A 23,391-nucleotide genomic window follows, 5' to 3' on the forward strand; every position below is an offset into this window, starting at 1 on the left:
GGTGCGCTAACTAATAGCGCAGTACGGAAATAACCTTGTTTGTATCGGCGGGGCTTTTCCCCGGGTAAGTTACGCTCTGTTAGGAGGAAGTGTGTCAGCCGCTTCTCCGTAACCAGAGGAGAGAATGAATGCTGGAAGGGAAAGCTGCCGTTCGGAACCACAGACCTCGTGTTTTGTAGCTGGACCGTGTGGCCTCTCCCGAGGTGTGTTTCTCCTCGGCTGTGGATAAATTCTTCCTTGTTCTGGCTGCTGTTGGGTTCCGTACCTGCTGTAAGGCTGCAAAGCCGGAGCGCTGCTGGGAGCTCTCACAACACCAAGGCCTGCGGCACCTCACCTTCGAGTCTGTGCCGGGTCCCTCTGTCAGTGGCACTTCTGTGATCTCAGAACTGGGCCTAGGCTGCTTGGAGCCCCCTTGGTGTTCTTAGAAAGTCTCGGTGGGTTAAGGATGCGCAGCCCTGGCACGAGCACACACACTTGTCCTTCCCTCTTTTGAATCGCTCCTGAAACAGGTTTCCAGATGCAGCTGCCCCGGCTGGGCTGGCCCAGCACGGCGTCGGTGGCTTCTCACTGCTGAGATACCTGTGGTCTTCAGTGCCCTTCAGTGCCCTCTTCTTAGAGCGGTAGCATGTGGCACTATGTGTGTTTACAGTGCTATACTCGCAAATAATAGTAATGTCTGTTACCGTTGTAGGTGGGTAAATGCCTCCAACTCGCAGGCAGGCGCCGCTGCCCCAGGTGCCCTCGGCCCCAGGTGTAGTGCCGCCTGGACTACATTTCCCGGCAGGCACCGCGGAAGCTCAGGTGTGCCTCCCGGCGTGCAGCGCGGCCGCCTTCCTGCGAACGCATTGGCTGCGCTGAGCGGTTGTTCCGCCCCGCCGTGCGCCGCGGGTCTCGGCGGGGTCGGCCACGGCGCTGGTCCTGTGCGGGCGGCGGGCTCCGCGGCAGGAGGTGGCTGGGCCTGCTCGGTCCCGGCGGGGGGATGGGTTTCCGGGCCGCTGCCCTGGCGAGGGGTGCAGTGTGTGAGTATCGGGGGCGGGGGGGGGCCGGGGGAGCTCCGTGGCGGCAGCGGGGGTAACGGAGGGTTGCTCTGGTTCTGCTGGGGGGCGGGGGGGCGGCCTAGGCAGGGGAGCGGGGCAGGCCCGGCCTAGGGGACCTGTAGCCGGCGTCTTGCCTTAGCGCAGTCGTGCGTTTTGCTTTGCGTTGTGGTCATCCCTTATTGCTGTAGTGATCCCTGAACTTTGTTATCCGGTCAAACCCGGGCTCTGTCGGAGCGCAGGTTCCCCGTCGGAGCGCAGGTTCCCCGTCGGAGCGCAGGTTCCCCGTCGGAGCGCAGGTTCCCCGTCGGAGCAGGTTCTCTGTCGGAGCAGGTTCTCTGTCGGAGCAGGTTCTCTGTCGGAGCGCAGGTTCCCTGTCACAGGTTTGCAGCTCTTGTGCTGTCTCTGCATGCCTGCCAGAAGTGTTCCCGGTGTTGAGGTGTGGGATTTGGTACAGAGTAGCTTAGTTACCTTCCTCATAACATACAGCTAAAATATGTCCTAGTGAAAACATGGATGAATGTGGTGACACATGTTTGGTAACCTAAAAAGAGTGAGACTGATAGTGTGGAACAAGCCCTAATAGTACAATGAAATATGAGGTATTTACAAGTAAGCATCATTGCAACCAGGGTAGTTCACATGCAAACATAAATTATATTAAGAACTGTTCAGAGGTCCTTATGAGCTTCAACTTGGAAAAGTTTATGAACAATGAATAGAAGTGACATTGATTATTAAAATTTTTACTTCAATATCCTTTATTGATAGGGGGTTGGTAACAATTGTTTCATGCAAGTAAGAAATTTTCCTTTTTGCCTTCCATCCTACCCCTTCTGAAGTGAAGCTTTAAAGAGGTTTGTAGAACAAATGACTTCCCAGGAGTGACCTGAGAGAGGACTGAGGTTTGATGGACTTTGTTTTCAGCATGAGTTTCTGGAGCTGCTTTTCCTATATCTCTGCTGATTGTTTCTGTGCTTTTATCATTTGCTACTTCTTTCAGTCAAGCCTCAATTACTATATTGAACTGACTGTTTTGCTGAACTGAAAAATCCAAGTCTAAAAAAACCTAAGACCTAAAAAAATTTGGTTAATAACTTTGATGAACTCTGGAATTATCTCCCCATTAGGACTGCAGTGTTTGGATTTGCAGGTTTTACAGACCAATGCAATGTGACTTTGTAACTTCTTACCTTAGAAAATAAATTCCTATCATGAAGTCTCTTCTGTTAAAGGGAACTGTGTAATTTTTTTTTTTTTTTGGTTCTTATTTGACTTCAGTTGAACTAGCAGTAAAAGGCAACTGCGTTTGCATCACTACATATGTTTCACCATTAGACTGATACTATTTTTCTTTTTTAATGTAAAGTTTGTTAAATAGGTTCTGTGTTTTCAGTTCAGAACAAATAATTGGTTTTAGCCAAACTATGTTACTCTGTTACCTGAGTCACTGTGCCGAGGCTTCAGGTAACTTCTAGCCTAGGTGTCCATAAATGTCACTTATTTGAAGAGATGTCAACTAAATGCATCTTAATTCATGCAGGGTGCTGATATCCAGTACAAAGAATAACAGCAGCCCCTGTCCTATAAATACCTATCCAAATTGTGTACAGGGATACCAAGACCTGTAGTTAACCTAATCTGGGTAAAATTGAGATATTTTTCCACTTTATCTTATAAAGATAAAATCAATAAGGTATCTGGAATAAAATTTAAATTTAATCGGAATAAAATTTAAATTGATATAATTCTTTTTAACATCTGATAATCATCTTCTGTGAACCCTGCCGCCACCAGATGGTGTTATTATATTTGAGATGTTATCTGACTTAAGGTGATTATAGGAAAATAAGAGGATACTATGCATTACAAATAACTTATTTGTTTCTATAAAAATGTGTTTGTAGTGTAAGGGAATTTTCTCCTCTAGTCCTAGACTATTTTACATTTTAATCCCAAGTTGACAGAGCCCTTAATATTCAGCTGGGACAAACTGTCTGTCTTATGTAGGTGCGAGAATTCAGACAGGCCCCTGTATTTCTATTGCCAGGTCATTAGTGACTGCTGTCTTAGTGTTTGGAATCCTTAACTTTTGTTGGCACCAAAGCTCCATACACTGTGTGACCTGACTACCTTGATTTGAGTGCCTCAGATCACTCTCCGGTGGTTCTCAATACTCCATAGTGACTGCATCAGTAGAAGCAGTCCGATGACTGACTGAGTGCTCTTCTACATGCCCTCTCTTGCATCTATGTAGATCCTTCTTAAGGGAGTCTGCGTCATTTTGCCAAGGCCAGGTACCCACTTCTGTGGGACTGCAATAGGTGGGATGTATAGAGTAGTCTGTTTTGATTTGTTTTCTGAGTTCTTAACTTCCAATCGGCAAAAGAGACATAGTATGCATACCTGTGAGGTGTATTAGAAGCTTAAATACCGTAGGAAAGGAAAAAAAGATACAGCCAGATGTTATGGAAATAAATTTAAAATTAAGTGGCAGGTATTTCTGTTTGTGGAAGACCTTTTATGAAGTGACACAAGGTTATCAGAATAAGCTGACGTGAGTTCTTTTGTAAGTCACAGAAATATTTAAATTGGGTAGATCATTTGCCCCACATACTGCGGGTCATTCTTAATAAGATTTTGTCTCAATCATTAGCAATTATGTTTGAGGCTGTAATGGTAGTAGGGGTACAAAGACAATGCCCCTCTCCAGAGGGTGCTGGTAGGGGTCTTAGTTGAAGTACCGTGTGCACTTTTGGACATTTCTTTAGGAGTGTTGTGGACAATTTGGAAAGAGGAACAGGAATTTTAATAGGCACAGGAAATATGGTGTTTGAGGAAAACATGTGAAGAAAAAGGGTTTGCATATGTCTAAAATCAAACTGGGAGTATAGGGGAAAACAGGAGCTTTCTAGGTTTATGGGTTTTAGGTGTCCAGAATGACAGCATACAGCAATGATGCTGAGCAGCTCTCCATTCCAATGAAGACAGTGTATATCTCTGGATCTTCTGGATGAAAAGCTATCACAAGTAAGGCAGCAATAAGGTATGTACTTCCACTAGAGAGGATTTATTATCTCAGATTACACCAAGGAAAACTTAGTCTGGCTATTAGGAATTTATTAGCATTGCTTATATATAGGGAATTAGAAGATGCAGTTTGATTATGACTTAAGGCATATATATTCTTCTGGTCTGTACCCAGTCCTTATATTTACCTGAAGTAAAGATGGATATAATTGAAAACTCTGTGTTCATGCCAGATGTTACTGTTCCTGAACTGGTCTGTTTGTATAAGGTATTTCTCTACAATCTCCTTATCTCCAGTATACCTTTCCTGTATATTGTGTTATAAAAAGCCAGCTGTACTTGTGGGATAGCATGCAAAGAGTTTCTGCTGGATATCTTCTAGGGTGGTTAATTGTTTCAACTTTGCTGTTTTTAACAGGAACTTAAAGCTCTTTGATCTGTGAAATAACTCTTCTTTCCTTTTGACTCAATGTTAAAATAGTAGAGTGCTCAGCTGTCCAAATATAACATTTGTTGTAGAGTGGTGCTCTTTCAATGCTGAGGAGTCTAGAATACCCTCAGTCTATCATGGGGATAAAGTTAGATCTTGGAGGGAGGAATTTACCTTAAAAGTCTTGCTTTTCGTGCAAGTATTTTAAATATTGGCCTGTAATACAGTTATCTCCTTTGCCATGTTAAAAAATGCCCCTGTAACCACAAAATAGTTTGCACAGTGCATAGCAGTGTGCTAGAGGAGAATCATGCTGTTAGTTGTGACTTAACTTCAGTAAGTCCTTAAGTTCCTGGCTGTTGATCAGGTTGAGTTGCCCAGGTCAGTGTCTCAGTAGGAAGGTTAAAGTGCCTCCTGCATATGCTCAGAGGTGCTGTTAGGGTAATTGGTAAAGTTATAGTCTAGTAAGGTGATGCATAGTGAATTTAGATGCCTCAAGGGCAGTGAATCTGGGAAGGAAAGTTAGTCTTGGTATGTCATTGCCTTAATCCATGTAACTTCTGCTTGAGGTGATGAAATTTGAGCATAGGCCTCTGTCTTGTTTTGGTGAATTACTTGGTTTTGTACAGCATTCTCAGAGTGATGCAGGGTTTTGATGGTTTTACAGACATAAAAATTTTCCCTATTGCTAGGCTTTAACAAAGCATTATTTGGTTAGATTAGCAATTGTTACTGCTTTGTAGCATTCATTTATCACAATAGGTGGTTGGATACAACTTTCAAAGGCCTGTATGGGGTTCTTCAAGTTTTCTCGCAAAGAGACCAGACTTCTGGGCAAATTAGCAAAATAATTTATTCTAATAATCAAACTAAATGTGGTTTAGCCTAGCAGTTGTTGTTTAAATGCTTTCCAGGGCTTAAATACACTTCCATTCCTAGTTCTTCTGAGCAAGAGGCTTCTCTCCAAGTCAAATTGACCTTGTATCCTCCCATTAGCCAACTAAAGATTTAATGAAGGCACTTTGTGGTGAGTTGCTTCTTTCTTTTCTGCTCTTCTCTCCTGTGTCTGTGACAGCTTTGTGACTGTTTTCCGGCCCAACAGGACGTGTGCTGTTGGTTGCTGTAGGAGAGAAGTCGCTAAAGCAATAGGAACGACATCCCTGTGAGTTGCTCAGGAGTGTGTTGCTGCAGAGCATTCTGCCACTGTGAACTTCTAGACTCCTGTTCTTGTCAAGTGTAGAGTTTCCACTGCTCACTGCAGGGACATGCAGCATTTAGGCAGGCCTTTAGATGGGCCAGCGCTACTGATCTCTGTGAGGCCTCCTGAGGATTTCCAGGCAGCTGGAATGCTGGGCTGTCCGCCCCACTCCATGGCACTTGTGGCTTTATATAGTCAGAGTGTTCAGCCACTGGTCTGTAACAGATTTAACCTTGACGTACATTTTTAATGTATGTTATCCGGTAAGGCTGAATAACTGTGGACAAATGAATGTTGCAGCAGGAAGTAGTCTAATGCCTCATTTTCTTTGTAGACTATTTTTACTTGTGAGAAGTGTTCTCCAAAATCTCTGTAGCAGACTTGCTTAAGTTAATTAAAACTGTGGTGTTTCCAAGCTCTAGGCAGGTGCAGGCTATAGGCAAGTTGTGTTTACTTCACATATTTGTAAAATGCATCTCTTCACTTTAAAATAAACAAAAAATCACCCACTGAATAGTTACATTCCCTCAAAATAGAAAATTGTTATAACATCTCATTTGTTTTGAAGGCTTTGGATTTTGCTATTGACATGTTTCACTTTTATATGGTGGTGAGGTCTTTTTGGCAAAACCTTATATTTGCTTGCAGTTTGCTAATTTTTTAGAGCAGTGCATTTTCTTATTACCATCCCATAAGAAGTAATTTCGTATGCTATGCAGCAGGTTAGTGATTTCAAAACGAAAAACTGTCAAATCTGATAAAAGCTTGAATGTTTAAAGTATGTTTTGGTTTTTTTTTGTTAAGATTTCAAATATGCCTACATTTATGTAGAGAAAGCTATGTTTCTGACATTTCTCGGTGTGAAAGTTTTGTGATTGAACAGACTAGTGTATGAGGAGATGAAATGCCATTACTGACTACATGGCTCAAAAGCCATCTGGTTCTTGTCACTGTTGCATAGTGAATGAGGGAATACCTTGAATTTATAATGTTTTTCAAAGTAGTTTGTGAAAGTTCTATTACAGTGAAATTGGAGTACTTCATTAAAGGGAGCCTTGGGTTTCATAGAAGGATTTGGGAGAAAGCGAAGGATAAAGGGAAGTGGTTTATCTCTATGTAGACAGTAATTCAAGAGGTGTTCTGGAAATAGAATGTGGGTCTGTCTTCTCCCAGCCCCTGTAGCACCTACTAAATCTCTCTGCTTCTGAGGCCTTGCCTTTAAGGGCTTCTCTATGTGGAGGTGAAAGTTTTACTTTTCATAGTAACATCCAATAGCATTTGAATTCCATTAGTATTTTTAGTACTCTGTCATAAGTAATGCCCAGTTGATTGGGCAGTTAGCCTAAAACTCTTCCTGTAATCGTGTATAGTTGCTATATATTTTAATTAGCTAAAACAGGTGTAATGTTAACTTTACTTGTGAAAGCTCTTCAATGTGATGAGCTAATTGGTGTCAGTAAGTCACCACACTTTACTGGCCTGCTTTTCCTGGTTTAAGTCCCATACTGCTGTTTCACCCTTGTGCAGAATGAATTCTGTAAATACTTGAGTAATCTTGAACAAGATCCTGGACACATGTAGGGAATTATACTGCTAAACTACAAAGTAGTGCTAGTGAAGAATGTTGGGGGAGTAGATAATATTTTAATGCAGAAGGAAATACCTGAAATTGGTGCAAGGATTAGCACCGTTGCTTTTCAGGAGTAACTTCATATTAATCACGTTAAAACAGCTCTCCTGTGTTTGGGGGGCGTCTAAACCTTTGTCACTTGTGTATAATCATAAATAAGTCTCTTAGATCTGTTGAGCTGCATCTGCACGGATCTGTGTATAAACAGTATGTTGATGCTCCTATACTCACCTAATAGCCTACTTGAAAAACATGAAGCTGAAATAACTTGTTTTCCATCTCTACTAATTTTAGCTTAAATTTTCCTTAGCTACTGTATTAGTTTAAATATGTTTAGAAACAAGTTATACTCTTTATATATGGCTTCAGATGATTGCAAAATATCTTGTTCCAAAACTTCTGTGTACTGACCTTCCAGGATGGCAGGTGCTTTTGCATGCACATTACAGATATCATATGGATTTATATGCATGATCTGTATGACCTAGGCTTGTGCAAAGTTCTGAATGATATTGTGTCTTTGTTGAGGGTGATTTGTTAAAATAAATAGCTGTTACTAATGATTCAATTACATCAGGTACGTATGTGATAAGGCTAGAGAATGCATATTTAAACACTCTCAGGTGTTTCAGTGAGATCAAGAATGGCACCTTAGGAATGCTGGATGGGGAACATAAGAAGATGATTGAATCTCCTGTTGTGTTTTAAGTGTGTTTGTTTTGGTATGATGATGTGGAATTTTTTTTTTAGGGAAGAAACTGTTTTCTCTGTTGTCTAAAGGTGAAAGGACTATTGCAACTTTCAGGTCATTCCCCTTTAGGCTGGACAGATGCTGGTGCATAAGTTAACTGTAAATGGACATGCAGATCTGGAAGAAAAGAGTTATTTTTCAAAGAACTACGTTTTGGAAAGAGAGTGGGAGTGGTTTTTCCTTATTTTGTTGTTGACAGTTGGACAATACCACTGAATGTCAGAGCTGCTTTACCAGTAGGTAATCTGGGTTTGGTAAAAATCCATTTCTTGCCCTTTGCTTGCACCTTGTAGTCAGTACCAGATTTGGAGGGTTTGATGCCCCTAATACAGAAAGTTGATGGTAAATAATCAGAATTAACTTTGTAGGATAAGCTGTGGAGATGAGCTTTTGAAGAAGTCTCTTGTAGGTTACGTTTGATGGTATTACCTAAGTTATCTCTGAAGTTGACTAATGTAAGATAGCAAAGCTTGGAAGGATTTGTCTTTTTTTTCGGAGATATAAAAATGCGTAGTAGTAAAGTAGGCATTTCCACTTTAGGGTGAGGAAATACCTCTGCCAAGCTGATAAAAAATTACTACAATACGTGATCATTCTGAATTTTAGTGTCTTTTTAAGAGAAAGAAGAAGGAAAAGATTGTACCCTGTTACTTATGCAGACATGTCCATCTTTGTATTATAGCCTAGACTGTTATGTACCTCTCTAATTGAATTACTCTCCTTATGGATTAAACATTGTTGTAAAACACATATGGCATTTAATTTGACCTACTGCTGCTTTCATTTGCGTATATGCAAGTCTTAAGTAGATTAGTGTTAAGATGTTTAATAATCTGGTGTAAAGTTTTGAATAATATTGTACTGTTGGGAATAATTAATGAAAATCAATAGCTTTTATTAATTATTCAATTAGAGAATGTATTTTAATATTGTCTAAGTTGAGTATTTCAGTACATGCATATGCGTAGTTCTTACAGAGGTTAATAAGAAAAATACTGAATTTAAATCACTTTAGACTTATTTTATGCTGTATAAATGGACTGATAAACCTTGAAGTCTGGTGGTCTTTAATGTCAAGAATGGCTTTAGTAGTTGTTTTTTTTTTCCCCTAGGGCATTACAAATCTCTTATTTGGGTTGCCCTGTATACCAAAGTAAAGGTCTGAGTTTGCCCTGGTTGGTTTCCCCAATTCCTTATCTCCATCTCATCATCCTAGTTGAAAAGTGTTTTGTTAATCTGATTTGAGTAGCTGAGAGGATTGCTACAGATTTCTGTTTGCTTGTAGAATGAGTGCCATGTCTTGGAGGACAAGGAACAAAATGAAAGAAAGGGAAGTTAACTTTTTATTATGGCATTTTTGATGACTATTCAGAACTACGTTATCTGTTTTTGAAAAATATTGATAATGCGTAAGAGGTATGTATTCTTTTAAAAAAACGCAGCACACAATTTTTCAGGAATAGTAACTTATTTTTACTTTTCTTGCTAAAACAGATTAATGGGGGAAAAAAAAGTAATCCTCAATGTTGGTTCTTATTAAATTATTTTTATTTGCAGGTATGGGGTAAGATCTTTCCAGAGTAATAAGCATGGTTCGAGAACGAAAATGCATATTATGTCACATTGTCTACAACTCAAAAAAGGTAAATAATTAGTGCTTTACATCTGTCAGTAGATACTAACATAAAGATACTACTCTAAAATGCGTGTAAGAAATGCTTCCATTTTAAAATCGCCTGAGGGCTTTTCCCTCTATCACGAATATTATTAATCTGGGTATCTCACAAACCAAATATATATTTGCATGTGCTTTAGAGTATATTTCTTGAACTGTGCAGTATGTTTGATTCTGAATATTAAAAATATTGAGGCCTTTGAATTTTTTATACTGTTGTGAAAAGTACTCAGATTCATTTGGCTATAATTTGTGCTATGTTAATAGTACTGTAATACACAAATTTTTTTGTTCCTTTTGGGAGATATGTGTTTCTGTATGGAAGGAGAATGTGGAATTATGCAACATAGCATGTGGTTTCATTAATCATAGTTTTTTGGTTGGAAAAGACCTTAAAGATCATTGAGTCCAACCATTAACCTAACGCTGTCAAGTTCACCTCTAAACCATGTCCCTAAGAACCTCATCTATGTGACTTTTAAGTACCTTCAGGGATGGTGACTCAACCACTTCCCTGGGCAGCCTGTTCCAGTGCCTGACAACCCTTGCCGTGAACAAATTTTTCCTAATATCCAATCTGAACCTTTCCTGGGGCAACTTGAGGCCATTTCCTCTCATCCTGTCACTTGCTACTTGGGAGAAGAGACCAACACCCTCCATGCTACAACCTCCTTTCAGGTAGTTGTAGACAGAAATAAGGTTGCCCCTCGGCCTCCTTTTCTCCAGGCTACACAAACCCAGTTCCCTCAGCTGCTCCTCATCAGACTTGTGCTCCAGACCCCTCAATAGCTTTGTTGCCCTTCTCTGGACTCTCTCCAGCACCTCAGTGTCTTTCCTGTGATGAGGCGCCCCAAACTGAACACAGGATTTGAGGTGCGACCTCACCAGTGCTAACTACAGTGGGACGGTTGCTTTCCTAGTGACCTACAAGGATGCTGTTGGCCTTTTGGCCACCTGGGCACCCTGCTGGCTCATGTTCAGCTGGCTGTCCGTCAACATCCCCAGGTCCTTTTCCACCAGGCGGCTTTCCAGCCACTCTTCCTTGAGCCTGTAGCGCTGCCTGGGGTTGTTGTGACCCAAGTGCAGGATCCGGCACTTGCCCTTGTTGAACCTTGTACAATTGGCCTCAGCCCAACGATCCAGCTGGTCCAGATCCCTCTGTATGGCCTTCCTACCCTGCAGCAGATCAACACTCCCATCCAACTTGGTGTATTCTGCAAACTTACTGAGGGTGCACTCGATCCCCTCATCCAGATCATTGATAAAGAGATTAAACAGAACTGGCCCCAATACTGAGCCCTGGGGAACACCACTCGTGACTGGCTGCCAACTGGATTTGTCTCCATTCACCACAACTTTTTGGGTCTGGCCATCCAGTCAGTTCTTTACCCCATGACAAGTACACCCATACAGGCCATGAGCTGCCAGCTTCTCCAGGAGACACTGCAGAAAACAGTGTCAAAGACTTTACTGAAGCCCAGGTACACAAGATCTACAGCCTTTCCCTCATCCACTGAGCTGGTCACCTTGTCGTAGGAGGAGATCAGGTCAATTTGCTGTGCATCTTCTGTGTGCTGTGTATCATGCAAAGCCTGCACTGAAACTTGAGTGTTTCTTAATGAACCTTCTGCTATTGCTTAGCCACATAGGACAGGAATGTCTTGCAAATACCAATGTATTAACTCATACAACTCTTCAAGGTTGAAGAAGTTGCTTGCCCTTTGCTGATGGGATTTTGATGAATTCTTTGAAGCTTTTCAAACACTTTGGCTCAAACACAAAGTTAAATCTCCTGAACCGCTTCTTTTTGCTGAATTGTGAACATTCTTTCTCTTCCAGCAGCTCTCTTTCATTAGCGGTTAATTATACTACTGCTGCAATTCATGGGTCAAAGTTGCTGTAAACAACAAACCAACATGTTATGTACATCTCAGTTTCTGAAGTGCATCTAGCAGAGTAAAATAGTATGTGATGTTGAAGTAACAGCTGTGTCATAATACAAATACAGAGGGACTGCTGAGATTGCACAAGAAAACAGTGTTTTAAGTACTATGATTCTGCATTGTGGTATCAATGACACTTTTAATAAAAATTATGATTGACAGCTATTTGTCAAAAATCCGTCTATTAAGCTTTGCTGCATGCAGTCCTGTTTGTCTTTCTCCTGGAATTCTCATCCTCTTCTGATGAATCGTAATGACTCCTGTGTGTCCTTCCTCAGGAAAAATGTAACATTATATGACTTCCTGAGAGTATGACTACTTGTGCTTGCACGGTCATAGAGACAGGAATGCCAACTACTGCAGTACTGCAGGAGTGGAATACACCTCCCTGCGACACAGGAGAGTTCTCAGAAGTGAGCTTTTCAAATATACACCATTTTGTTCTGTTTTGACCAATTTTACTTTTTTTCCCCATATTGAAGGAGATGGAAGAACACATGAGAAGCATGCTTCACCACAGAGAACTTGAAAACCTGAAGGGAAGGTATGAGAACAATCTTGCATCCTTCCTTTCTGTGCAGTTTATATGTCACTCTCTGGAAGATCTTATGTCCTATTTTTCATACAAGCTGAATGCACAATTTATATTTATGCATCATTTAGTTATGTGTCTTGTGATAAAGCTGACTGTGTTCTCTTAACATGGAAACTCAGGAGGCAGACAGTGATGTGGAAGAAAGCTTTCCTGTATTTCTTTGATGGCAGTGAAATAAAATTAAAAACCATGATTTTTAGGTCTTGGCAGTTTCATGCTTGGTTTCTTGGAAGCACTAGAATTCTGCCTTTGGCAGAATTATAAACACTGTTATTTTCCTTTTAAAAAGGTTTTAAAAATGTTTTTGGTCATGTAGAAACCATTATTGATCTTTTAAACCACTGTGAGAAGACTGGTGTCTTGGATGTGAAGTCTGCATCTGCTTGAGTGACTGCCTTGTCCTCTGCCACCCTGGTCCAGTTGTTTGGTTAAGGGACCTAACCATGATGGATGGTGTTTTCCTTCTGTTTTCCTTTGTGTTATTTACAACCTTTGGAAAGCAGGAGGGAGTTAAGGGGTATTCAAATATCATCCTGATAATATGAAATCATGGTGTAACCAGAGTGCACTTCAAAGTCCTTTCAGGTGTATGGGTTTTGAGGTAGCCAGAGAAATCAGATAGTCTGCACTTAAGTATTTGACCTACAGACTAATTTTTAATTGTCTTACAGCGCAAACTTTATATGGAAATGGCATATCTCTTTTAAACACCTTTTAAAGGACTAAGAAGTGATCCTCTTTCAGCTCTTTGAGGTGTGGAATACTAACGTCAATGTAGTTAAGTTGTGCCAGCTTGAATTCTAGTAAAACTCTTAAACTGTTTTGTTTTATGATGTTTCAAAGCTACAGGAAGTTTTCAATTAATTTCTCTTCAGTAAAGCATGCATATAGCTGCAGAAAAGTGTCCACATTTGGCGTACAAGATTGTATTACATGTGTGCCACAGCTGAAGACATTTGTTTGAGCCAGCTGTATGATATTTTATACTACTGTTGTGTATAATTGCTAAGTATCGCTGTAGTTCATCTAAATGAGCAACCTAATATGCTTTTAGGTTAAGGCTTCCAGAAAATCTGTGGAATATGTGTATGCCCACTTATATCTGCTAACATTTCAAATTGTCTCTCTAAAATAGAAAATAACCCTTATTGCAGGACAATAAGTAAAAAGATACTGCTTACCTCAAAGTATGTATTAACTGTCAGTAAATAACCTCTGTTGTCTGATTTGTACTTCCATTTAATATTAAATTAATTTATCTGGGGCTTTACAACAGGTTAGTAAACTGGGAAGAGAACTTCTGTCTTCAGAATCTGCATCATCAGCCTGTCTTCAGGCAGGGGCTATGTGGACTATCAGTGTGTTAAACTATGTTTGTTTTAGTGGGATTCAGGAAATCTTCAATTTGTCCAGAATAACGAAGTTGTTATTGTGTCACATTGAGAAAATGGACAAAAGCAGCTTCTTGGAAGCTATTTCAGTTTTTCAAATAAAAACAGCTTTGCAATAAAGATGAAGGGCATAAAAATTATAAAGTCAGTCCTCACATTCCCCGCCTTCTCTTTTTTCCCCTGCCATTGCCATCTCTTGCTCAGCCCTGTGCTGCTTGGGTTTTTTATTGTTGTTGTTCCAAATCAGCTACTTACTTTAAAGAAGAGAACACAAAACACAACGCAGATCATTTTGTTTTCTTCTCTGCAGTGCCCTGCACAACTGGGTCTTAGGAGCTAGCAACACTCTGATAATGTGTCTGGAATCAAGCACATCATGGTATTCAATATCCATCCTGTTGGGTGTGAAAAGGGTTTGCTCTGTTACTGAACAGCTGGGAGGGGTTGCTCAGGAACCAGAATGTCCCCAGCACTAGACACTGATTTAGGGATTCTGGTCGGCTGACTTGTAGAGCATTTCTGTTCTGGACTTTCTTCTTCTGACAATGGTTCTGAGATCCTCATCACAGAAAGTGGTGAGGATTACAGCTTAAAATTTCACATATGTTGGCCTCATATTTCTTGCTTTGTAAGTTATTGGGTTTTTAGTTAATGACTCCTGAAGGTAACAGTAACTTCTAGAAGTTATGTATTGTGTCCACAGTGGCTTCCAAGGGATCTGACAGTTCTTGGTTTTCCATTTCTATAAGACTGGAGTTAAATTTGTTTCACCAGCATTACATTTTCTGTTATTAAGGTAACTGTCTTCATTATTTGTTCCAGAAGAATGCATGGAAGTTGTTTTTTCTCAAAATGAATAATGAACTTCGTTTTCACAGTGCAGCAGCAGCCTTGTTCTTTTCCCCCATGCTTTTCCTCCTTCATCCCATTTAAGTTTAGTTGAAGTCCTTTAGGTGTCTTACAGCCTTGTGAAGCACAAGCAACAGCTTTGTGAGTGTGGTCGAATTGTGTAACAAAGGATAATACCATTAAACTGTAGTATCAGCATCTTACTACCTTCAAATTTGACACCCAATTAGAAGTCACTTCTTAGACTTCCTGTAGGGAAGAGGTAAAGGAAATACACACATTGGTTCACACTTTACACTTTTTAAGTTAACTTAGTAATCTCAAGGGATATAATAATTTTCTGAAACATTTTAAGGCTCTTCTCCTTTACTTGAGGTCTTATTCCATGTGATGTATAATGAGTCAAGCTTTAGTGTTTTTGTTTTAATTGAAAGTGAAATATTGCTCTTGTCAAGGAACATCTGACATACACATCCAGTAAATAAAACTCTTGGTTGTTTTCACACTGGAAATACTTTAGTCCTTTTTATTTCGAACTGCTTTTGGCCTTCTTGTTAAACAACTTAGATTGTGTGGTGTTCCTGTATGGTGAGGAAATGTGTAGACGTGGTCAACATGTGTCCTGGAGCGTGCCCAGTTCTAGCTGATATTAATGGGAAAAGGGGAAGGAAAGACGTGAAGGAAATCAAAATTCCCTATCTGAACTCCCAGCCAATTAATTTTCAATTAAAGCATTTGTTTATATAGGAAAAAATTGTGTTGGTTTTTTTTTAGGTTCATATATATTAACAGCAAGACAGAGAATTCTAATCATTACCCACTCAAGTCTTTTCTTTGCAGACTTTCAGTTGGTACAAGAACCACAGCTAATTAACTAGGAACTCGCAAGTTAGAAATGGCAGAAACAAATTCTTTGTCCTTATGCCAGCTGCGAACTCACTGGCTTTGTCCAAAGTTAGGTAAAATGTTGTATTTATTTAGTTAGTCTATAGATGAGAGTGAAATTTGTATGAAATATTTGAAACGTTGGTCTTATGAACGATCTGAGTTGTTTTCTAAAATGTAATTAGTACCACTGAATTATGTTTCTCCTTGAAGTGTCCTTACGACTCAAGTCGAATGTTAGGTAAAAAGAGCACCTTTTTCAGCTAGAAGCCGACTTCCGATTTGCAGATTGTCTCCAAAACACTGGCTAAATTTGTAAGCTGTTGGCTTTGTAAATGAAATTTGTCCAAATGTTTAATCTGAAATTATTTAGGCTGCAACATACCACAAAATGAAATGTAAGGAGTGTAATTTTTGTTAATGACTCTATTTAAAAAGAAACCCCTAGCTGTGTCTGAATGACTGCATTGGTTAAATGTCTTAGGTGTGTTAGCAGGAAAACCACGGTTTTCTAGAATAAATAAAACCTACCTGCTGACACTCCATTGAGCAATTCTAGTAAGGATGTTAGCTTAATATTTTGAGTGAAGATGCATCTTTTGATCTTTTTCTCAATTTATTTTTAACTTTTCTTTAAAGAACAGGGATTCAGGTTTGCCTTTTTCCTTTATGGATTCCATTTTTTTTGACCCCGGTGATGAGCTGTGTGTTGGTATTATAATGCTGCTGTTACAAGACTTCGGTCTTAAGTGCGCTGTGGGGATAAGCAGATCTGCCTTTCTGAGTTAAATGGCAAAACTGAAGAAACCGCTGTATAGGCAGGCAGTGAGTCCTAACTTGGTCCTGCTGAGTTATTTGCAGTGGACTACGCTCTCAAAAGATTTTTCCCACTTTTTTAACTGGTGAACAATTTTTCCTTGTTCAGGTTTGTTATTAACAATGTATTTCCTTAACAATGGAGTACTGAAAGGATTTGTCTGGAGAACAAATAAGGTATTTTAGAAAGCTGAATTTCTTAAAAAAAGTTAAAAAAATGTTGTAACCTTAATCCAGTGTTCACTGAAACACGAGTAAAGCCATTTGTCTGACACAGCTGTCAGCTTCCTCCAGCTGAAATAATTTCTGTATTTTTTAAGATAAGTCGTCTAAAGTAGAAAGCAGACCTCATGCACACTTGAACCAAATAAAGTGCAGTGAACTGAAGATACCCTCCCATCACTCACTGTGCTGTGGAGTCTTTGGATTCCAGGCAGCAGTCTCAGCTGTCCCAGTTTAGGTTCTGTTGTGTCAGGATTGGCTGTATCCATGTGCTGCCTCCTCCCTTTTCTAAATTTCACTGGGGGAAGGCTCAAGGCAAGGATTAAATGTAGAAGCTGTCACCAGGCTGCCCAGTGCAGCTGGCACCATGGATGGGCTTCAGAGCAGCTCCTGCTAGCTCTGCAAGCCATCCACTCTGCCTCCTCGCTCACTATGTTTCCTCTGAAAAGATTTTGAGTACAACAATTCAAGAAGAATTCCTTCCCCCAGTTAACTCAGCTTTATTACCAAGTCTTTTACCTCTTGATTGTTGGAAAAAAATCTTCTGAAAACTGACCATCAAAAAACAAGTCCTTGAAAGAAAAAGCCGGAGAATTCAAGTAACTTAAATATACTGAGCAAAACCCAGTTGCTTTGAATGCAAGCACATTCAGAGGAAACAAAGTAAGACCAGAGGTACCTACCATGCCTGTTGGCAGGGTTGAAAGTCCCCCCTCTGCCTCTCTTCCTAGGGACAGCAACCATGAATGCCGGGTGTGCAGGGTGACACTGGTGGGTTTGTCAGCATACGCCAAGCACATCTCCAGCCAGCTGCACAAAGACAATGTTGATGCCCATGACAGAAAAGAGGAAGAGAAAGAAGAGGCAGAAGAAGAATACCTTGATAAAGAACTCATTCAACTAATCAAGCAAAGGAAGGAACGGAACCGGTGAGTTTTCCTTACTGAAAGGCTTAATAAATGGGACAGTAGTGCTATGCTGTTTGAGGTGGGGGTATCTCTAGGAACCTGGTCCTTTAGAAACCGTTGCTGAACATGTTTTGTCATAAAACTTTAATCTGTCTGTTTTAAAAATGAATTGGATTGTTCTCTCGATGTTGTGCTCTAATCTCATAATCCTTGACTGAAATTTCTTACCCGTTTTATCTTGCTGCTTACCATTAGCCAAACACAATTTTAGTGGCTTGCTATAAAATAGAATTATGCAGAGAGTAGTAAGTATTGCCCTTTATTTTCCATGTGACTCTGCAGTTGTGTGTTGCTGATATGATGTTCCAGTTGTGAATGTATTGTTTGGATAGATTTATGGTGTGGTGATGGTATTGAAGAGGCAAAAGGTTTTTGAAAGACACTCTTTCTTCCTGTGGCTAGAAGTTTCAATTAGTGTCTCCAAGTGCACAAATCTGTGGAGATGATTTGGTTTTGACACTATTCTGTCACACTAGGGTGTCCCTGTACTACACAATGGTCATGTTTTTGTATTGGTCAATGTAGGTAGCAACAGTGTCCTGGTTTATGGTAAATAAGTAATGCTGTCAGTAGGGTGGTATTCTGCGGCAACTAAAATCTTAGAAAATTGCTCTTCTGGATGCCAGTTTGAGGGGGGGGGGAAAGAAAGTACACAGACTAAGTTACTAGTACAGCAAAGTTGTTTCCATTAGATCATAATCTAGTTGAGTCAGCTCCTAGAACTTACAGTATCATTTAGACATCGTTTCTTTGAATTATTGTCTTAGAGCTCACTTTATCTTATGCAGTAGGCCATTTCCCATTAGTGAGTAATTATTTGTGCATCTTTTAGCACAACTGGAATGTGTTAAAAACACATATGGTACAATATGAACTTCGAGTTTACTCAAATCAGTATTTTTTGAGCAGTAGTGTGAAAGTTTCCTGTCTTACTTGCCCAGGGATCTAGAATGAATGTGTTCCTATAATGTCAGAAAGAAGCATTTCTATACTTGGCTTTTGGAAAACCTTTTAATAAAATCTCCTCATTTGGTAGAATAAATACTTAGAACATTTAGACTGCTGACCCTGTGAATAGCTGTCGATGTTAAGGTAGCATTTATCTTTAAACGTCCATGTGATAATTTACCACGTGTTCATAGTAAGCTGCCAAGCACAAGCGCTATCCAAAGGGCAGTAGATAGTGCTTCTGAAAGGCTCATACAGACTGAGCATTGCATGCTGTGGACTGTTCGAGTCCTTTGGTTAAAACAAGAAAAAATATTTTTGTATCTGAGGTACAACTTCTGTGGATGTTTTGCATCTGTGTTTTAAGTGAAGCTTTATACACTGAGACATGATCTCAATTGTTTTCTCCAGTAAGTAGAATAACTGCTTTTCTCAGCCTAGCTTTTCTTCTGTTTTGTATCAATTTGCTGTAGTTACACCATCTAACGCCAACAGAATAGTCTTCAGAAAAAATAATTCTCTTCCTGCAAATGGACTTTTGTTTATCAAGATTACCCAAATTACAGAGATTATATAACAGAAAGAAGCTTCCTTTTTATTTGATTATTAGTTCAATTACTAGTAAATAGAAAGAAATATTCTTTACTGAGTTAAACAGAAACACATAAGAATTAGCCTGTTGAACTACATCTGCACTAAATCAGTTGCTTTTGTAAGAGCAATTTTGAAATATCGTATTTCAGTAAAGGCACAATGTTAGTTTTGAATGCCAAACAGTACAGAAGCTTGAATGGTCTGTTTCTTTTTATTAAAAAAAAAGTTTTTTTATGAGGCTTGCATGGTGTTTGACTTCAGGGGAATGGCATCAGAATTTGGGTTTTTCTCAATTGTTTTGTAGGCAAGCTGAACAAAGCTGTGCAAACCAAGAATTAGAATGTGATGATAGGAGATCACAGAGAAGGCGAGAAGAAAGAAGTACTTACAAAGAAAGAGAAGCTTATGATCAGTCATCGTGGCATCATCATAATGCATCACAAAGGGACTGGAAGTGGGAAAAGGATGATTATATTAATCCTAGACAAGGCAAATTTTCACACTCTCAGAGGAATCTTAATATGAACAGACACACAGGTGTCCCAAGGGGACGCTCTGGGTGGCACCAAAGTGTTTCAGGAGGCCCTTCAAATCGGCATAACTATGGGAATTCTGGAACTGTTTGGCGTCCAGGTGGGCGGGGAGGAGGAACATCAAATTGGCATCACAGTGCCAGGGAGAGAAATCCTACTTGGCTCTCTGAAGGAACGGTTAATTTTTCTAGCTGGAATTCCAAGAGTTATGGAGGAAACTGGAAATCTAGTCCTCATGGTACAAATGGCTGGAATTTTGGGAGCTCTGGCGATACATATTCATTAGAGCCAATTAAATATAATAAGGAAAGATATACGTGGCAGCGGCAGGAGAAAGACAATGTTCTGCCATACAGAGATCGAAAAAAAAGGAGGGACTTGCTTGATTTTACTAGTGATAAACTTCCTTCTGAGGGGGCATTGGATTTTGGTATGTCGAAGCAACCAGAAAGCAAAACTTCAAGAGCCAGTGGGAAAAGCGGCAGTCCTTCCAGAGATAAAACTTATCGCTGGAGTCCCTACCCATCTCAGAAAGCTGCAGAGCAGCAACCACGGTCTGATGATAATGTTCCTAAAACTCCAGATAAAGTAGAGTCTGTGTTTATGCCTCTTACTGATTCAACAATGAAAGGAAAAACTTGTGAAGCCAATGTTAGCCTTTCAAAACTTAAAAAATGGGAAGCATCTTCCCCTTCTAATGTAACCCCAGATTACCTTGATTCTTGCAAGGTAACGAAAGACTGTTCCAGTGGTGAAAAGCCTGACAAAGATGATGGCAGAAGTAATAGGATGCCATCACTGAAATCCCCTCTTCTGAATATCACAGGTATCAAGTTGTCTTCCCCAAAGCAAGACACAAACAGTCTCTTAAAAAATGTCAAGCTTTTGTTAACCTCAACTAGTGGCAAAGAGCAGAGTCATTTGAATGCCCTGAACTTGGAAACAAACCATTTCTCCTCCTATTCATCAAAGCTGCCTGGTGCATGTACTGGTGACTTACAAGACAACAACGATGTGCTTGGTAGCAATCTTGGAGAGCCTGGTAATAAGCTAAGTGAAGCAGAGCAAAACCTCAAAGATGTTCACTCCAGCCATTCCTTGCAAAATACTCCCTTAAAATCTTGCAAGGATACAAGTGACCTGAATAAGGAAGAAACTGGGAAAGCATCACCAAAGAACAAGTTCAAATTAGATTCATTAGATGTGAGTGATGGTAATTTAATGGGAAGTGAGAAGTCAGAAGCAAGAGTTGAAAACTTGAGTTCTGCTAGTTCTTGTTTACCCTGTGACTCTACAGAAGGTAAACCTGCCACTTCTCAAAAGGAAGATGATGAAAAGCCGATTGCTTCAAGTGTTACTTCTGCTGATCTGAAAGATATACAATTTCAGATGGAATCTGCAGTTTCTCCATCAAGCAGTCAGGACCATTTGCATGTGGATTTGAAAACCTCCTCACAGGATGGAGAAGGGGATGAAGAGCGTGTCAAGTCACATGATCACTTTGAAATGGAAGGTTTTGAAAATCCTTCAGATCATGAGCTGCAAAAAGGAGGAAGCCAGTCACTAGGCCTGCTTCTTCCTGATTTAAGCAAACTCGGCCTCCCTGCCTCTCTGCAAAGAGACTTGACACGACATATTAGTCTGAAGAGCAAAGTTGGGACACATCTTCCAGAGCCCAATCTCAATAACGCACGGCGCATTCGGAATGTGAGTGGCCATCGGAGAAGTGAGTCTGAGAAGGAGTCAGGGCTTAAACCCACGCTCAGGCAGATTCTTAGTGCTTCCCGACGAAATGTGAACTGGGATCAAGTCATCCAGCAGGTTACCAAGAAGAAACAGGAGCTTGGCAAGGGTTTACCAAGGTTGGTAGCTTTCAGATCTAACCATGCTTGTCTGTGTGTATGTTGAGGGGAGAGGGTTCTGTTTCTCCAAATCTGAAATGGATTCCAGGATCCTAAAACTAAGACTTCAGAATGAAGCTTGCTATACCACGATCTTTTGCATATACAAATAATTTTGAGTTTTTATGACTGCTTGCTGCTGTGGATGTCTATCCTTAAATAAGTAATAGTAGTCTGCTGTTCAGAAAATATTTTGGTCAGTTCATAGTCATTGCTTAGTATCTGAAGATGGACACTAGCAATATACTTGCTTTGCAAGTTCTAGCAGGTGGAAGAATGTAAAAATGTGATCAGGATGGGAACAATGCTGTGGCAGTTGCTTTTTTCTTCGTTTATTCAGGACTACAATAAATGCTTGCCTTGCTGCAGACAGAATAAATGCCTCTTTGTTTATTAACCTTTTAATTTTATATACAGTTTGTGTTTAGAGGAAGCAGTTATAAAACACTTCATTTTTGAAACTTTCTTTAAACCTGAAGTTTTTGAAGCGCCTTGAAAAGATGTCATATTTTCTTATTACAAACTTGATTTGGAATAATTATAATAACGTGGATTCTGACTTGGAAATCATGCTGTCGTTTCTTAGCCACTAAATCTCATTTCGTGATACACAAAAGATAATCCATTGCCAGATGAGGCAGAAAGTACAGAATATCAGTGGAATGAGTTGCCAGATCTCTTAAAGCAATAATGTGAATTTGGGGAGAGGGGAAGCTTTTTTCTGGATTTACCTGGTGTTTTACATGCCTATTTATTTTTCTTTCTATTTGTTAAAGGTTTGGCATAGAAATGGTGCCTCTTGTTCAAAATGAGCAAGAGGGTCTAGAAATCGAAGAAGAATCTGATCTGTCTACTCTGGAAGGATTCCAGTGGGAAGGGATTTCCTTAGCAGTGCCTGGCTTAGCCAGAAAACGTAGCTTTTCTGAAAGCAGTGTCATTGCAGACAGAAATCCTTCTACTTATAGCTTCTTCAGTGAACAAGCCAAAACAAAAGAAAGTGCGCAAAGGCAAATCATTTCAGCCAGCCACTCACATCACATAACATCTGGATATGAGGCAAGCGCTGATGCTGAGGTTGACTTGAAACGGGAGACATCTTCTCTTCCTCTGTCACCATTTATGTCCGAAAGAACTGAGGCTAGTGGAAGGAGACACAGCCTCCTGGCCACCTCTGAGGTCACAAGTCCTACAAAACAAGACCAGGAAAGCCCAGAGAAGAGAACACCTCTTCTTGAAAAACAAAACGTACTAGAAATCTCAGAAGAAAACCGTCCAGCTTCAAATAATGCTTCACTTCTTGCAGTATCTAATAGCATAGATGCAGCTACAGACAGTAGCTGCACATCTGGTACTGAGCAAAATGACAGCCAAGGAATTGGAAAGAAAAGAAGAGCAACTGGAGTAAGTGTGCAATTTTGTCCAGCTTTGTGCTAAAAAATGTTAATGGCCATATTAATGTCAATGGCCATACAGCCTTGGAATGATCTCTGCAAGGAGGACTTTCTCCATTTGATTGTCTTGTACAGTGATAGGCTCCAACTAATTTTCTTGTTTAGCTCAATTTTCTTTAAGAATCTTTTACATTTCTACCTTCCTTGTGCAGGTCTTCAGCTTAATCTTTTTAAATTAGTTGGAATGGCAAATGCTCTTTAATTTTGATTTGGTAACTGGAATGCTATACTGGCAGTTGAGAGCTATTAAAGTATTTCTGTGGAAGTATTTGGTGTTGTAGCAAGGATATGGGTTTTTCAAAACGTAAATGGGAACTAAATTGTAGTAGAAATTTGTTTTCCTTATATGTTCCTGGTTTTATGATTGAGCAGAGAAAGACAAGCCTTTTTACTCAATTACATACTTTATGTGCTTAAATCTGAATTTGTTTCACCATCCTGTCTTGGACTTAGCCAAAGAGGAAAAAAAATGTGATCGAAATAGTTTTGTTATATGCAGAAAGCAATAATTTTAATTCCTCACTGATTTAATCCTCCAGACCTTCAG

The 23,391-nt window shown here is 40.0% G+C and overlaps 1 protein-coding gene across 4 annotated transcripts in view; it reads left to right on the forward strand.

Annotated features, from left to right (window-relative positions):
• Positions 1 to 880: 880 nt before the first annotated feature.
• ZNF106 (zinc finger protein 106) overlaps positions 881 to 23,391 on the forward strand; it is a 38,130-nt gene continuing 15,619 nt past the window's right edge. For all 4 annotated transcript variants that reach the window (XM_065065871.1, XM_065065872.1, XM_065065873.1 and 1 more), the window contains exons 1-6: positions 881 to 1,019; positions 9,631 to 9,716; positions 12,174 to 12,235; positions 17,181 to 17,378; positions 19,264 to 21,354; positions 22,170 to 22,794. In XM_065065871.1, coding sequence (XP_064921943.1) covers positions 9,663 to 9,716; positions 12,174 to 12,235; positions 17,181 to 17,378; positions 19,264 to 21,354; positions 22,170 to 22,794 — 3,030 coding nt within the window. In that variant the 5' untranslated portion in view covers positions 881 to 1,019; positions 9,631 to 9,662. The remainder of the gene's footprint in view (positions 1,020 to 9,630; positions 9,717 to 12,173; positions 12,236 to 17,180; positions 17,379 to 19,263; positions 21,355 to 22,169; positions 22,795 to 23,391) is intronic.

This window comes from Columba livia, chromosome 5 (genome assembly GCF_036013475.1).
Source record: "Columba livia isolate bColLiv1 breed racing homer chromosome 5, bColLiv1.pat.W.v2, whole genome shotgun sequence".
NCBI classification, from domain to species: domain Eukaryota; kingdom Metazoa; phylum Chordata; class Aves; order Columbiformes; family Columbidae; genus Columba; species Columba livia.